This window comes from Rana temporaria, chromosome 4 (assembly GCF_905171775.1).
Source record: "Rana temporaria chromosome 4, aRanTem1.1, whole genome shotgun sequence".
Lineage (NCBI taxonomy): Eukaryota > Metazoa > Chordata > Amphibia > Anura > Ranidae > Rana > Rana temporaria.
This window is the reverse complement of record NC_053492.1, coordinates 447,419,759-447,435,135: the sequence shown is the minus strand read 5'-3', so window position 1 is coordinate 447,435,135 and position 15,377 is coordinate 447,419,759. Positions and strand designations below refer to the sequence as shown.

General features: G+C 46.3%; 1 protein-coding gene across 2 annotated transcripts in view; it reads left to right on the top strand.

The window, feature by feature from the left end:
* PREPL (prolyl endopeptidase like) overlaps positions 1-15,377 on the top strand; it is a 54,778-nt gene that overhangs the window by 13,708 nt on the left and 25,693 nt on the right. For both annotated transcript variants that reach the window (XM_040351547.1, XM_040351548.1), the window contains exons 4-6: positions 522-588; positions 2,561-2,764; positions 14,101-14,224. In XM_040351547.1, coding sequence (XP_040207481.1) covers positions 522-588; positions 2,561-2,764; positions 14,101-14,224 — 395 coding nt within the window. The remainder of the gene's footprint in view (positions 1-521; positions 589-2,560; positions 2,765-14,100; positions 14,225-15,377) is intronic.

The window sequence follows — 15,377 nt, the reverse complement described above, 5'->3', positions numbered from 1 at the left end:
TCCGGCGCGGGAGCGCGCCTCATTTGAATAGGAATCGCCCCCTCGAGCAGACGACCGCCTTGCGACGGAGGCACTTAGGTTACACGGCGTGTAATTTCTAGGTAAGTGCTTTGTGGATCGGGCACTTAGGTAGAAATTTAACGCCTGTGTAACTTAACTGCTGAAAGTTAAGTTAGGCAGGTTTTTTGAGAATTTGGCCCCTTGTACTTTTCAATGTAGTGTAAGGGTGCTGATGAGCGCCATTGTTTTCCTTGCTGGAGGCTGACACTAGAAAGTAAAGCCCTGACTCTACCAAGATGGTGGCCTCCACACAGAGCAAAGCATGGCAAATCCATACTGAGGAAAATATCAGATTTATAGGGATTCTACAGGCAATACTGTGACTAGGCCTTTACACTCTGCTTGCTTTTTTGGGGCAAAACTTTCGCAGTTCTGTTCCTCTTTACTTTTTAAATACAAACCTGTCATTAGATATGTGTCCCGTATGTTGTTCAAATGTTAGCATTTTTTCCCATTCACAGATTACTCACGGAGATTATGTTTATTTTGAAGAGGACAACTGTGTATACCGCTTTCAGAAAACTATTGGTAATTCAGCTGTTATATACTTGATGTAACAATTAACATAAACAGCGGGTAAAATAAGTATTGAACACCTCACCACTTTTCTAGATAAATATATTTCTAAAGGTGCTATTGACATGAAATGTTCACCACATGTCGGTAACAACCCATGTAATCCAAACATACAAAGAAACCAAAAGAAATACCGTATTTATTGGGGGTATTGCGCGCTCCGGCGTATAGCGTGCACCCCTAAAGTGGACCCGCATTCCTGTAAAAAAAAGATTTTAGTACTTACAGTTTTGGTGTCTTGCGCGGCGTCCATCGGCAGCTTCGTCGGGTCCAGCGTCCGTCTGCGGTGTCCTCCCCGCTCGATCCCTGCGCCGAGTTTGAACTACTGCGCCGGCATATACCGAGCTCAGTACACTCGTGTATAGTCAGGCAGGCTCGGCTTCTCTCGCGGTCACGTCCTGTGTGTCCTGTACGTCCAGGACGTGACTGCGAGAGAACCCGAGCCTGCGCTCAGTATACTGCGCTCGGTATATGCCGGCGCAGTAGTTCAAACTTGGCGCGGGTATCGGTGTATATCGCGCACCCACGATTTTGCCCTGAATTTCAGGGCAAAAAAGTGCACGGTATACACCGATAAATACGGTAAGTTCAGAAATTAAGTTATGTATAATAAAATGGGATCATGCAGGGAATTTGTATTGAACACGATAACTGAAATGTGTTTAATACTTTGTACACATTTTTTTGTTGATAATGACATCTTCAAGACCCCTCCTGTATGGAGAAATGAGTCGCATGCGTTGTTCAGGTGTGATTTTGGCCCATTCTTCCACACAAACACATCTTGAAGGTTCCGTGGGCCTCTTCTATGAACTTGGATCTTTAGTTCTTTTCATAGATTCATTCATTCATTCATTCATTGGATTCAAGTCAGGTGATTGGTTGAGCCATTCTAGCCGCTTTATTTTCTTTCTTTGAAACCAATTGTGAGTTTCCTTGGCTTTGTGTTTGGGATCATTGTCTCGCTGATATGATATGAAGCTTTCCAGTACTGTATGCTGAAAAATAGCCTCACACCATGATGTTCCCACCTCCAAACTTCACTATTAGTATGGGGGGTGTTTTTGGGGTGATGTGCCATTTGACCTCCAAACAGGAGATGTATTATGACATCCAAAGAGTTCAATTTTGGTCTCATCTGACCGGACTATATTCTTCCAGTATTTCACAAGCTTGTCTAAACGTTGCGCAGCAAATTTTAAACAGCTTCAACATGCTTTTTCTTCAGCAATGGAGTTGTGTGTGGTGAGCGTGCATACAGGCCATGGCGGTTGAGTGCATTACTTATTAGTTTTCTTTGAAACAATTGTACCTGCTAATTCCAGGTCTTTCTGAAGCTCTCTACAAGGGGTCCTTGGCTCTTGGACAACTCTTCTGATAATTCTTTTCACTCCTCTGTCAAAAATCTTGCGAGGAGCACCTGGTCGTGATCGGTTTATGGTGAAATGATGATCTTTCCGATTCCGTATTATGACCCAAACAGTGCTCACTGGAACATTCAGAAGTTTAGAAATCCTGTAACCAATGCCATCAGTATGTTTTGCAACAATAAGGTTGCAAAGGTCTTGAGAGAGCTCTTTGCTTTTACCCATTATGAGATGTTTCTTGTGGGACACCTTGGTAATGAGACACCTTTTTATAGGCCATCAGTTGAGACTGAACCAGCTAATAATAATATGGGACTATTTAATTTATTATAGTTTCTTCTGCACATTTATTTTACTGCACAGCCCAGAAAGCAGCCAAGACTCCGATAACCAAATGTCCTGGTTTGGGTAGCCAATAATACAATTTTATTGCAGTATATTTGCAAATATCTACAGCATGGTCATCTATGCCTGTAAACGTGATGGAGTATTTTCCCTATTTGTCCATGTTTACAGGTCTAATCAGTTCTCTCTCTCTTTTTTTTATTTTTTTTTAGGTGAAGAGAGCCTAGAGGTGTTGTTTTCTCCTGAAGATGCGGGGCTGCATGATAGTTTGGTTCAACGCATCCGCGTTTCACCCCAGCAAACTTATTTGGCCGTTGCCTTGAAAAACTTTGACTGCGAAGACTCAAAATGTTATGTTGTGAATCTTCAAAGGACCCCAGAATTAAAACTCGTTATATCAAACATATTCAGTTTTGGTAGGTCTGTTGATGTGCTTGCATTGATTGGCAAAAATATTTACACCCCTAATCACTTCTCTTTCAGATCCTACTTGGCTTTGTTATGGCTCACCTTTGATCAGCGGAGTCATTCTTTTGTACCAATAGTGAATTATGAGAGGTAGTAAGGACAAGTCAAGCGATAGTTTAACCACTTCTGGACCAGGCCTATTTCTGACACTTGTTTACAAGTTAAAATCAGTATTTTTTGCTAGAAAATTACTTAGAACCCCAAGGTCCAATCATAAAGTTGTAAGAATGATCTTCATATGTGCTTATGAAGTGATTTTTTTCCTATCACCACCATGTATTAAAAGAGTAACTCCCCTTTGCTGACACAAAAATATTACTCTCTGGGTGATCTATGTATATAGCAAACATTTTAACAAACTTCCTACCTTTTGTTATTTTAAAGAAATAGCCTTTTTGTCTGTGTTTATGTGCTGAGTGAATCTCTATGGGAGCGATTTTATAATTATCAGTCAGCTGCTTCACCTGCAGGGCTCTAGTGAGGAAAGTTGCAGGGTCTGCATCCCTTTTAGATGTCTTTTCCCTTTAGGAGTATCCCACCAAAAATCTATATTTTTGTTGCAGAGGATGTTCAAAACCTGACTCTTAGTGTGGACTTCTGGGGAAATCAATAAACCAATCACACAAGGAGGAAAAAAACACATTTACATTTCTAAGCGCGCTCTACAGAACGCCTCCGGTTGTCATTGCAATGAATTTTACAGACAATGACAGCACTGAAGATTGAAAAGGAAAGATAGTTTTTAATAACATTCAATTACAATATGACAGTTGTATACACTATATTATTTTTTTTTATTATTTGCTATTTTTTACCAATGAAAGTGGAGTTACCCTTTAAGAGCTTAAGGACCACCCAGCATACATATAATGCAGCAGGGCAGCCCTTTAGCGCAAAATCACGTACCTGTACGTGATTCCTGTGACCAGCTCTGGGGCGCACGCTGCCGGAACCTTGCTGTGATTGGACACAGTGGGAGCCAATCAGTAGGTCCAATTGCCGCCCGCCACCCACGATCGTTCACAGAAGAGGCAGAACAGCAATCTGCCTATGTAAACAAGGCAGATTGCTGTTCTGTGAAGGAGAAAGACGGAGATCTTGTGTTTCTGCTAAGCAGAAACACTGATCTCTATTTCTTTATCGTACATCACGGGACACAGAGCAGCATAGCCATTACACATGGGTTATATAGTGTACCTTCAGGTGATGGACACTGGCACTCTCCGACAGGAAGTTCCCTCCCTATATAACCCCCACCCATAGTGGGAGTACCTCAGTTTTTTCGCCAGTGTCTTAGGTGTTGGTGCACGTTGAAGAGCTCTGCCTATAGTTGTCCTTGGGACCCGGGCAAGCCTACCGGATCCGTCCAAGGTGCTTCATAGCCAAAGTGGACGGTACCCGGGCCCCAAGTCGTGGAGGGGTTCTGCCTATAATGCCTCTCTTTGGGAGGGCTGGACTCTGGGTTCCAGGACTGGTTTTTAACCTAGCAATCCTGATGCCAGCAGTGCTATATAGGTCCAGGTGTGTGGTGTTCCTAAATTGGACCCCGGTCCCTGAAGGTCTATGACCATACCCACGGAGATGGGGGAAGATTGGGGCCTTTGGCAATACCCTGCGGCGTGGAGAAGGTAAGCGAGGGCCCACGGAACTTGGTTTGTCAGTGGGCCCTCCACAGGGGATTCGGGGGCAGCCTATTTTATGCCTCTGTGCATGGGCAATATATATATCACCACAAAGTCTGTTTGCACTGGATGGTTTTCTCCCCCATGTGATTTTTCCCCTGGCTGGTCTAGAGGCTTGCTGCGCTGCCATAGAGGGAAGGGTCCTGGAAAGAGTAAGCTGGACTTACCTCCCAGAGATGGGAGTCTTCCCTGGGTGCCTGTCTCTCCCCATAGCTCCGTCAGCGTCCACGCTGTCTCCCTGAGACTTCCTGGTTCCTCCAGCGGCGTCAGACGTGCGCGCGCGCGTGCGCGCGCACGTTGTAAATAACTTCGGTGACGCAGCGTAGGGGGGCGGGTTGAGCGCAGGGCGGTCCTTCTGAAGCCTATGTTAGGCTCTCAGTCAGTCACGATCGCCGTGGGACACGGAGCTGCAGCCTGAGCTGCGTATGGTTTGTTATACCAGGGTTTTTTTGGGGGAGAGTGACACCCGGTGGCCAATTTGGAGTACGCACCCTAATAAGAGCTTGGCTCTTAAGTAGTGATTCTAAAAAAGCCGGTGTACTTGCAGCAGCCTAAGCTAGTGTAAACCCAGGCGTCTGGACCAGCAATTTAAGGGGGTAATACCTGGCTCATAGTGGTCCTATGAGTGACAAGCCCTTGGGGCATTGTATTACTTTTCCTCTTAGGTTTTGGGAAACAAGGATTGTAATATTACCCTAACCTATTACTATTTCTATTTTAGTAACCAACGCCTCTCTGGTTAGGGGGCGTGTATTTACTCCGACTTAATAGTCAGTAGTATTATAGCGGAGTACCTTGGGTTTGTATCATGGCTCCTAAGGGCGCAGGAGGCTCCAAAAATGCCAAGGGCCCAAAGAAACAGAAGGGTTCCCCATCGGGCTCTGAGGATCTCGGCCAATCGTCGGCTGTGCCTTCCTCCCCAGATAAACTGGAGGTTGCTGCCCTAGATGTGCCACCAGGGGTGTTGGATGCTGCGGCTGGCCCCATTCAACCAACTCCTACCTTTGTTACGGAGGAGATGTTAGCCACCACCTTGAGTGGTTTTGAGCGGAGAATGGCTGCTTTGATTTCAGCCTCATTACCTGGGAAGAAGCGGGCTAGGTCCCCATCCCCTAGGGTTGAGTCTCCAGATGAAGAGATCCTTTCCGCAGAGGAATTAGATTTCTCAACGGAGCAAGGGGAAGGCCACTTGGAACAGGGTTCTGAGGACTCCACTATAGAGGAGCCGTTTTCAGCTTCCCAAGCAGAGAAGTTATGGATCCAGTCCCTAGCGGACATGGTACGGACGGAGTTTAAGTTACCCCTGCCTGACCCTCAGGCTGCCGTATCCTCTCTAGGTTCCCTAAGGGCACCTCAATCCAATGCAGTGTTTCCGGTCCATCCCTTACTGAGGGACCTAATTTTTCAGGACTGGGTCAAACCAGATAGGATTTTTCTTCCTCCTAAAAGGTTCTCAGTGCTGTATCCTTTGGAAGAAAGTTTTTCTAAGAAATGGGTTGTCCCTACAGTGGACGCAGCCATTTCATGTGTGAACAAAGCCTTAACTTGTCCAGTAGACAATATTCATATGTTCAAGGACCCTGTCGATAAGAGACTTGAAACGTTGTTAAAGGCTTCCTTTGCCACTGCAGGTGCAGTAGTTCAACCAGCTGTGGCTGCCATTGGAGTATGCCAGGCATTGAAGGAACAGACCAAACAGGTCTTAAGGGACCTTCCGGCAGAACAAGCTCAGGACCTAGCTGACTTGCCCAGAGCTTTATGTTTTGCCGTTGACGCCATTAAGGATTCCATCCAGCAAGCTTCTCGTTTATCCTTATTTCTGGTTCATATGAGGAGGCTTCTCTGGTTAAAAAACTGGTCTGCAGAAACCCCCTGCAAGAAACTCTTAACGGGTTTTTCCTTCCAGGGTGAAAGATTGTTTGGAGATGATCTAGACAAATATATTCAGAAGATCTCCAGTGGCAAAAGCACTCTTTTGCCTGTTAAGAAGAGGTTTCGGGGACCTGCCTTTAAACGTCCAACCTCTCCAGTCTCAGGACCGTCACCCTCTAGGCAGTATCGACGGCCTGCTGGCCGTTCGCCTACTAACAGGTCGCAAGGGCAAGCTTCAGGCAACAAGAAGCCATGGTTTCGTAAACCAATTAAAGCTGCCCCTAAAGCGAATTTGTGAAGGAACGCCCCCACTCTCTCGGGTGGGGGGAAGACTCCGCTTCTTGGAGCTTTGGAAGGCCAGAATCTCCGACCAATGGGTTCTGTCCTCAGTGGCCCAGGGGTACAAGCTGGAGTTTTGGGGGTTTCCCCCTCCCCACTTCCAGGAGTCAAGGCTCCCAAGCGATCCTCAAAAAGGAGTCTCGCTTCTAGCGGCCCTAGACCGCCTCTTAAATCAAGGGGTGATCATGGAGGTACCAGCCCTGGAGCGCGGACAAGGATTTTATTCAAATCTATTTGTAGTCCCGAAGCCCAACGGCGATGTAAGACCAATACTGGATCTAAAAGCCCTAAACCGCTTCCTAAAGATTCGCTCTTTCCGAATGGAATCTGTTCGTTCGGTAGTGGCCGCCCTACAAGGGAAAGAATTCCTCGCATCTATCGATATCAAGGATGCATACCTGCACGTCCCGATCTTTCCCGGGCATTTCAAGTTTCTCCGATTTGCTCTGGGACATCGGCATTTTCAGTTCGTGGCCTTGCCCTTCGGGCTAGCCACGGCCCCTCGGGTTTTCACAAAAATTCTGGCCCCAGTTCTGGCCAACCTAAGATCTCAGGGGATCCTGGTTATGGCTTATTTAGACGATCTTATAGTGATCGATCTCTCAGAGGCCAGTCTGAGGCAAGCAGTAGGCCTAGTGGTAACCTACCTGGAATCTCTGGGTTGGATCCTAAATCAGGACAAATCGGCCTTACAGCCCACAAGAAGATTGGAATATCTTGGGCTGATTCTAGATACTGTGCATCAGAAAATCTTTCTTCCCCAGTCCAGGGTGGATTCTATAAAGGAGCTAATTCAAGTAATTCTAAGCAGCGCAAGGCCGACCGTTCGTCTGTGTATGCGCCTATTGGGCAAGTTGGTGGTGACCTTCGAAGCGGTGCCCTACGCCCAAATCCACTCTCGAAAACTACAGAGAGCAATTCTCGCAGCCTGGGACAAGAGGGTCCAGGCCCTGGATCTTCCCATATCTCTATCCCATGCAGCACGTCAGAGTCTGTGCTGGTGGTTAGCCCCGCACAACCTTCTAAGGGGAAGATCGTTCAGTCCAGTCTCATGGAGAATTGTTACCACAGACGCGAGTCTATCGGGTTGGGGTGCAGTCCTGGAAGGATTGACCCAGCAGGGGAAGTGGTCAAAAAGAGAGTCGACTCTATCCATAAATGTCCTAGAGATACGAGCAGCCCGGTTGGCTCTAGTAGCATGGACGGATGTATTACAGGACTCCCCAGTAAGGATACAGTCCGACAACGCCACTGCCGTGGCTTATATAAACCACCAGGGCGGCACCAGAAGTCTGGCAGCCCAGAGAGAGGTGGACCGAATCTTTTCTTGGGCAGAGACCCATATTCCATGCATTTCAGCAGTGTTTATCCCCGGAGTGGACAATTGGCAGGCGGATTTTCTCAGCCGCCAACAAATGTCCCCGGGAGAATGGTCTCTCCATCCCGAAGTGTTTCAGGACATCTGCCAGAGATGGGGAACTCCGGAGGTGGATGTCATGGCCTCCAGGTTCAATACGAAACTAATCAAATTTGTATCCCGGACAAGGGATCCTTTGGCCTGCGGGACGGACGCCCTGGTATGTCCTTGGCAACAGTTTGCGCTGATTTACGCCTTCCCTCCGTTACGGATGCTACCCCGTCTTCTTCACAGAATCCAGGTGGAGCGCAAACCAACGATTCTGGTTGCCCCGGCTTGGCCCCGGAGGCCTTGGTACTCCTTAATAATAAGGATGGCAATAGAGGAACCGTGGGTCCTCCCGTTGCGGCCGGACCTCCTCTCACAAGGGCCATTCTTCCATCCTGCCTTACCAGCCTTAAATTTGACGGCCTGGCGGCTGAATCCCTAATTCTTAAAAACAGGGGCCTTTCTGGCCAGGTTATTTCCACCCTAGTTAATGCTAGAAAGCCAGTCTCTAGACTTATATACTATAGGGTGTGGAAAGCCTACTTTGCATGGTGTGAGGCTAGGAAGTGGCTTCCCCGCAAGTATGTCATCGGGAGAATCTTGGATTTCCTACAGTTAGGAGTAGAGAAGGGTCTAGCTGTCAGCACAATCAAGGGGCAGGTTTCTGCCTTATCAGTCTTTTTCCAAAGACCCTTGGCCTCTCACTCTCTAATAAAGTCGTTCTTACAAGGGGTTATTCGGATTAATCCTCCGGTGAAGGCTCCCCTGTATCCTTGGGATTTAAATTTGGTTCTATCGGCCTTACAATTCCAGCCTTTTGAACCCTTATCTGAGATCCCGCTGGTCTTGTTAACTAGAAAATTGGTTTTTTTGGTGGCTATGTCTTCCGCCAGGAGGGTGTCGGAACTGGCAGCCTTGTCGTGTAAGGCACCCTATTTAGTACTACATAAGGACAGGGTCGTTCTTCGGCCACATCCGTCCTTTCTTCCGAAAGTAGTATCTAGTTTTCATCTAAATCAGGACTTGATTCTTCCGTCATTTTTTCCTAAACCTTCTTCAAAGAAGGAGAGATTGCTACATTCCTTAGATGTGGTCAGGGCTGTTAGGATTTATTTGAAGGCCACAGCCCAGGTTCGCAAGACTGACGTCTTGTTTATTCTGCCAGAAGGACCCAAGAAGGGTCAGGCAGCGTCTAAAGCCACCATTTCCAAATGGATTAGACAGTTGATTATTCAGGCCTATGGCCTAAAAGGGAAAAACCCGCCTTTGTCGGTTAAGGCTCACTCCACTAGAGCTGTGAGCGCCTCTTGGGCAGCGTATCACCAGGTCTCTATGGCTCAAGTCTGCAGGGCAGCGACCTGGTCATCTGTTCATACGTTTGCTAAATTTTATCAAATGGACGTTAGGAGGAACGCTGATTCAGCCTTCGGGCAGGCGGTTCTACAGGCCGCAGTATAAGGTCCTCTTGTCCTTTGGCACCCGCTGTTTTTTTTGCTTTACCTGGATGCTCTCCCTCCCCTCATTTAGCATTGCTTGGGGACATCCCATGTGTAATGGCTATGCTGCTCTGTGTCCCGTGATGTACGATAAAGAAAAAGGGATTTTTAATAACAGCTTACCTGTAAAATCCTTTTCTTGTAGTACATCACGGGACACAGAGCTCCCACCCCTCTTATGGGGAATCTTTGGGAGACACATTGCTTGCTACAAAACTGAGGTACTCCCACTATGGGTGGGGGTTATATAGGGAGGGAACTTCCTGTCGGAGAGTGCCAGTGTCCATCACCTGAAGGTACACTATATAACCCATGTGTAATGGCTATGCTGCTCTGTGTCCCGTGATGTACTACAAGAAAAGGATTTTACAGGTAAGCTGTTATTAAAAATCCCTTTTTTTCTCCAGTCACAGCATTCCCCCCACAGTTAGAAAGCACTCCACACTTAAGGCTGCTTTCACACTGAAAGCGCCCGGGCTTCGGCAGTAAAACCGATTTACCATCGGCTGCACTTTTTGGCCACTAGCGGGGAGTTTTTAACCCCCGCTAGCAGACGAAAAGCAGCTGCTTTGCGGCCGGTTCAGAGGCGCTGCCCATTGATTTCACCGCTCCTAATGCGCTGCAAAGAAGCTGCTGGCAGGACTTTTTCTAGCGCCCTGCCAGCACACCGCTCCAGTGTGAAAGCCTTCAGGCTTTCACATTGGAGTGAATGGAGCCGCTCTTTCAGGGTGCTTTGCAGGCGCTATTTTTAGCGCTGTAGCGTCTGCAAAGCACCTCAGTGTTAAAGGGGTCTTACCCTTTGATCACCCCTGATGTTAACCCCCTTCCTTGCCAGTGTCATTTATACAGTGACAGTGAATTTTTCTTTAGCACTATTGGTGTCACTGATCCCCAAAAAGTCAAAGACTTTGGGGGGCATACCCTAAAAATACATTACATTAAAGATGGTGCAGCTATAAGAACATACAAACAGAACAAAAGATTACAGGGGCACACATACAAAAATTACATTTAAATCCTGCAAGGCTCTTTAACCACTTAAGGACCCCTTCACACCGATATACGTCGGCAGTAGGGCACGGCTGGGCACAGGCACGTACCTGTACGTTGCCTTTAAGAGCCCGGCCACGGGGTCGCGAGCGCGCCGCCAGCGACGCGCTCTCGGCCCGGTCCGAAGCTCCGTGACCGCACCCGCGGACCCGATCGCCACCGGTGTCCCGCGATCGGTCACAGGAGCTGAAGAACGGGGAGAGGTGAGTGTAAACATACCTTCCCCGTTCTTCTCTGTGGCGTCTGTTCACTGATATAGGGGACGATCAGTGACGTCACGCCTACATCCACGCCCCCCTACAGTAAAAATCCCCCCCTTAGGGCACACTTAACTCATTAGCGCCCCCTAGTGGTTAACTCATTCACTGCCATTGTCATTTTCACAGTAATCAGTGCATTTTTATAGCACTTTTCGCTGTGAAAATGACAATGGTCCCAAGAATGTGTCAAAAGTGTCCGATGTGTCCGCCATTATGTTGCAGTCACGAAAGAAAAACGCTGATCGCCGCCATTACTAGTAAAAAAAAAATATTAATAAAAATGCCATAAAACTATCCCCTATTTTGTAAACGCTATAAATTTTGCGCAAACCAATCGATAAACGCTTATTGCGTTTTTATTTACCAAGAATATGTATAAGAATACGTATCGACCTAAACCGAGGAAAAAATATATTTTTATATATCTTTTTTGGGGATATTTATTATAGCAAAAAGTAAAAAATATTGTATTTTTTTCAAAATTGTCGCTGTATTTTGTTTATAGCGCAAAAAATAAAAACCACAGAGGTGATCAAATACCACCAACATATTGGTCCTACATATTGGTCCGGGTCTTAAGTGGTTAAAACACTTGTACATATTCAGTAAAAAGTCCATAAATCTATTCCATAGTTTGTAGACGCAAACCAATCACTATACGCTTATTGGGATTTGTTTAGCAAAATATATATTGGCCTAGCTTGATGAAGAATGTGATTTTTTATTAATTTTTTTACTTTTTTTTTATTGGATATGTTTTAAAGTTTTTAAAGTAAAAAAAAATGTTTTTATTATTTCTAATTTGTCAGTCTTTCTTTGTTTTATAGCGCAAAAATATAAAAACCACAGAGGTGATCAAATACCACCAAAGTAAAGCTCTATTTGTGGGGAAAAAGGACATCACTTTTATTTGTGTACAGCGTCGCACGACCGCGCAATTGTCAGTTAAAGCGGAGTTCCACCCAAAAGTGGAACTTCCGCTTAAACCACTTCTTGCCCCCTTACATGCCACATTTGGCATGTCATTTTTTGGGGGGGGGGAGTGGGGGCTTCAGTAGGAGTGGGACTTCCTGTCCCACTTCCTCCTTCCGCCCAAGGGCCGCTTAGGCGATATACGTCATATCGCCTACGGCGGCCCCTCCCTGTAGGCGATCGCCTGGGACACGTGACAGGTCTCAGACGCTCCCCTGACCACTCATAGAGCGCAGCGCCCGCTTATGAAAGTGCAGTGAGTGCCCGGCTGTGAAGCCGAAAGCTGTCACGGCCGGGTGCCCACACTAGGAATGGAGGCGCCGGCTGGAGAGGGGGGAGAGGAGCGGAGCTCCGGGCAGCGCGCCGCTGGAATGTGGAGCAGAGTGTCTGTTCATTAAAAGACAGCAGCTACACTTTTTGTAGCTGCTGACTTTTAATAAACATAAAAAAAGCCTGTAACTCCGCTTTAAAGCAATGCAGTGCCGTATCGCAAAAAAATGGCCTGGTCAGGAAGGGGGTAAATCCTTCTGGAGGTGAAGTGGTTAATAAGCCTCTTACCAAATGGGCATGACCACCTAATTACCTGAGGTCATAAGACATTGTGTAACCTTAGGATATCATATGGAAGGTAATGGCAACTTCTGCAGCAATCTCCCACTGACACAAGCATATCAATGAATGTACCATAATGACTATGCAGAAAGAATAAAGGTACTCCACATCGTGTGAATCAGCTAGGAAATATTATATATATCATTATATTTATTAAAGTTTAAAAGCATTACAAGTTTAAAACGAATCCCAGCATAAAAACAGCGCCTCTCGCTCAGCGGGCGTGATGACGTCCGCTCCCGTCTTTATGCTTGCATTCTTTTTACACTTGTGAGTAATGCTTTTAAACTTTAATAAATTGATATTGCATGGCTGATTCACACTATGTGGAGTACTTTTCTGCCTCCTGCATAGTCATTATGGTACATTCATTGAGATGCCTGTGGGAGAAGGTTGCTTATGACCTCATGATTAGGAGTCATGACCATTTAGTGAGTATTTTTATTAATATAGCGGTGGATTGAAGTCACATATCAAGATTCTTCTCACAAGGTTATGATTTGACTAATGTGAGCTTTCGCTATAATTTTAATAATTTGGTGTTTTGGTTTTTCACAAGTTTAATTTTTTTTTTTTTTTGCATAAGAGTAATGACACTATTATAAGAAATGTGTTGCTCACTTTATTGCATTTAATGCTAATTTGGATCAGACAGCATTACACCCAATGTGTGAAAAAATCCCTATCGCAGCAGCTACGGTACTCTTAACTCATAAATATGTAACAATATAGAAAAAAAAGCAGCGCTAAAGCGACATTAAAGGGGTTGTAAAGGTAAAAAAAAAAATCCCTATATAGCTTCCTTTACCTTAGTGCAGTCCTCCTTCACTTACCTCATCCTTCCATTTTGCTTTTAAATGTCCTTATTTCTTCTGAGAAATCCTCACTTCCTGTTCTTCTGTCTGTAACTCCACACAGTAATGCGAGGCTTTCTCCCTGGTGTGGCGAAAGCCTCCTGAGGGGGCAGGGGGCGAGCAGGAGTGTCAGGACACCCACTAACACACAGCTCCTTTCTCTATCTGCAAAGTAGAGAGCGTCCTGACACTCCTGCTCGCCCCCTCAGGAGGCTTTCTCCACACCAGGGAGAAAGCCTCGCATTACTGTGTGTAGTACAGACAGAAGAACAGGAAGTGAGGATTTCTCAGAAGAAATAAGGACATTTAAAAGCAAAATGGAAGGATGAGGTAAGTGAATGAGGACTGCACTAAGGTAAAGAAAGCTATTTAGGGGGGGGGGGGGTTACCTTTACAACCCCTTTAAAGCTTTGTGTTTTTTTTGTTTTTTTTGGGGGGGGGGGGTTAATGATAATAACATACTTCCCTGCTTTGTGTAATGGTTTTGCACAGAGCAGCCTCCATCCTGTTCTGGGTTCCTCCACCAGCACTTCAGGCTCCTCCTCTTTAGCAAGTGCCCCCATGGAAATCGAATTTCCATGGGGGCACCAGTGCATGCTCGATCCCAAGCTGCCATGCCTGTGTCCTTCCGCACAGAGAGAGTGGCTCCACCCCCCATTTGCCCAGCACAGTAGCAAGAGAAGTATGACCAAAAATTCTTTGCCATACTTCTGTTTTAATAATCTTTTTTTTTCTCCTGCAGAGTGGGTTACTGACCATGTTCTGTGTCACACAAGACTGGAGAACCTTCGGTGCCGTTCTGTGCATATGACAGATTTCAGTAATAGAGGAACTACTAAGCTTGTTTACATGGAACAGGATCCCAGGTAACTCCAGATATCTACAGGATACAGTGGCCATTATATGGTTAAGAATTTTATTTTAGTTTTTGACTAAAGTCCTGTCTAATAGAGCATGATATGACTATTGCAAGCCAGAAACTTCCTGTGCCCCTCTTATGCTCGTCTCATTATGCTACCTAGGGCTCCAGTTCCCTAACTTTGGGCCAGGGTCTCAAACTGGCGCTCCTCCAGCTGTTGTAAAACTACAAGTCCCATTATGCATTGCCAGGTTGACAGTTACAAGCATGACTTCCACAGGCAGAGGCATGATGTTTTGCAACAGCTGGAGGGCCACCAGTTTGAGAACCCTCCTTTAACCTAAGCCCTGCCAATGGAGCTAAGGCACACTTCCTTCCAGTCCAAAGAGACTTTCTTGATGTCTGGTAAAGGAGCTTTCATTGGATGAAGTGAAGGCCGGGGGTTTAGCTCTTATGAGCTAAAGTTACACATTGCAGAGGGAAGGGACACACCTCCCTTCACACAGGAACAGAGCTGAGGCTGTCAATCACAGACTGAGTGCTGGAACTCCCTTCCCTGTCACCTTTTTTTTCTTGGTGTCAGGGAAACTTGTCAGAAGTGACTCATGTAGATAGAGGAGCAAAACAGCTGATAGAAATTGTTTAATGCTCCTAATTGAGACAAGTACACACTATGGAGGGATATGCTTTGTTAAAATTTCATGGCTGAGGTTTACAACCACTTTTAGGTTATTAATGAAGCCATGTGACAGCTCTTATGGTGGCCATACACTAGACAAAAAATCGTTTGAAAATCTGTAATTTGGACAGTTTGTTTGTTTATCATCTAGTTAACCACTTCCCGACCTCCACATGTAAATGTACGTCCACAATATGACACGTACAGGCACATGGGCGTTAATGTACGTCCTTGCCTATTAGCGGGTGGGGGGTCCGATCGGGACCCCCCCCCCGCTTCATGCGGCGGTCGGGTTCGCTCGGGGAGCGATCCGGGACCACGGCGCGGCTATTTGTTTATAGCCGCTCCGTCGCGATCGCTCCCCAGAGCTGAAGAACGGGGAGAGCCATGTGTAAACACGGCTTCCCCGTGCTTCACTATGGCGGCGCATCGATCGTCTCATCTCCTTTATAGGGGAGACACAATCGATGACGTCATTCCT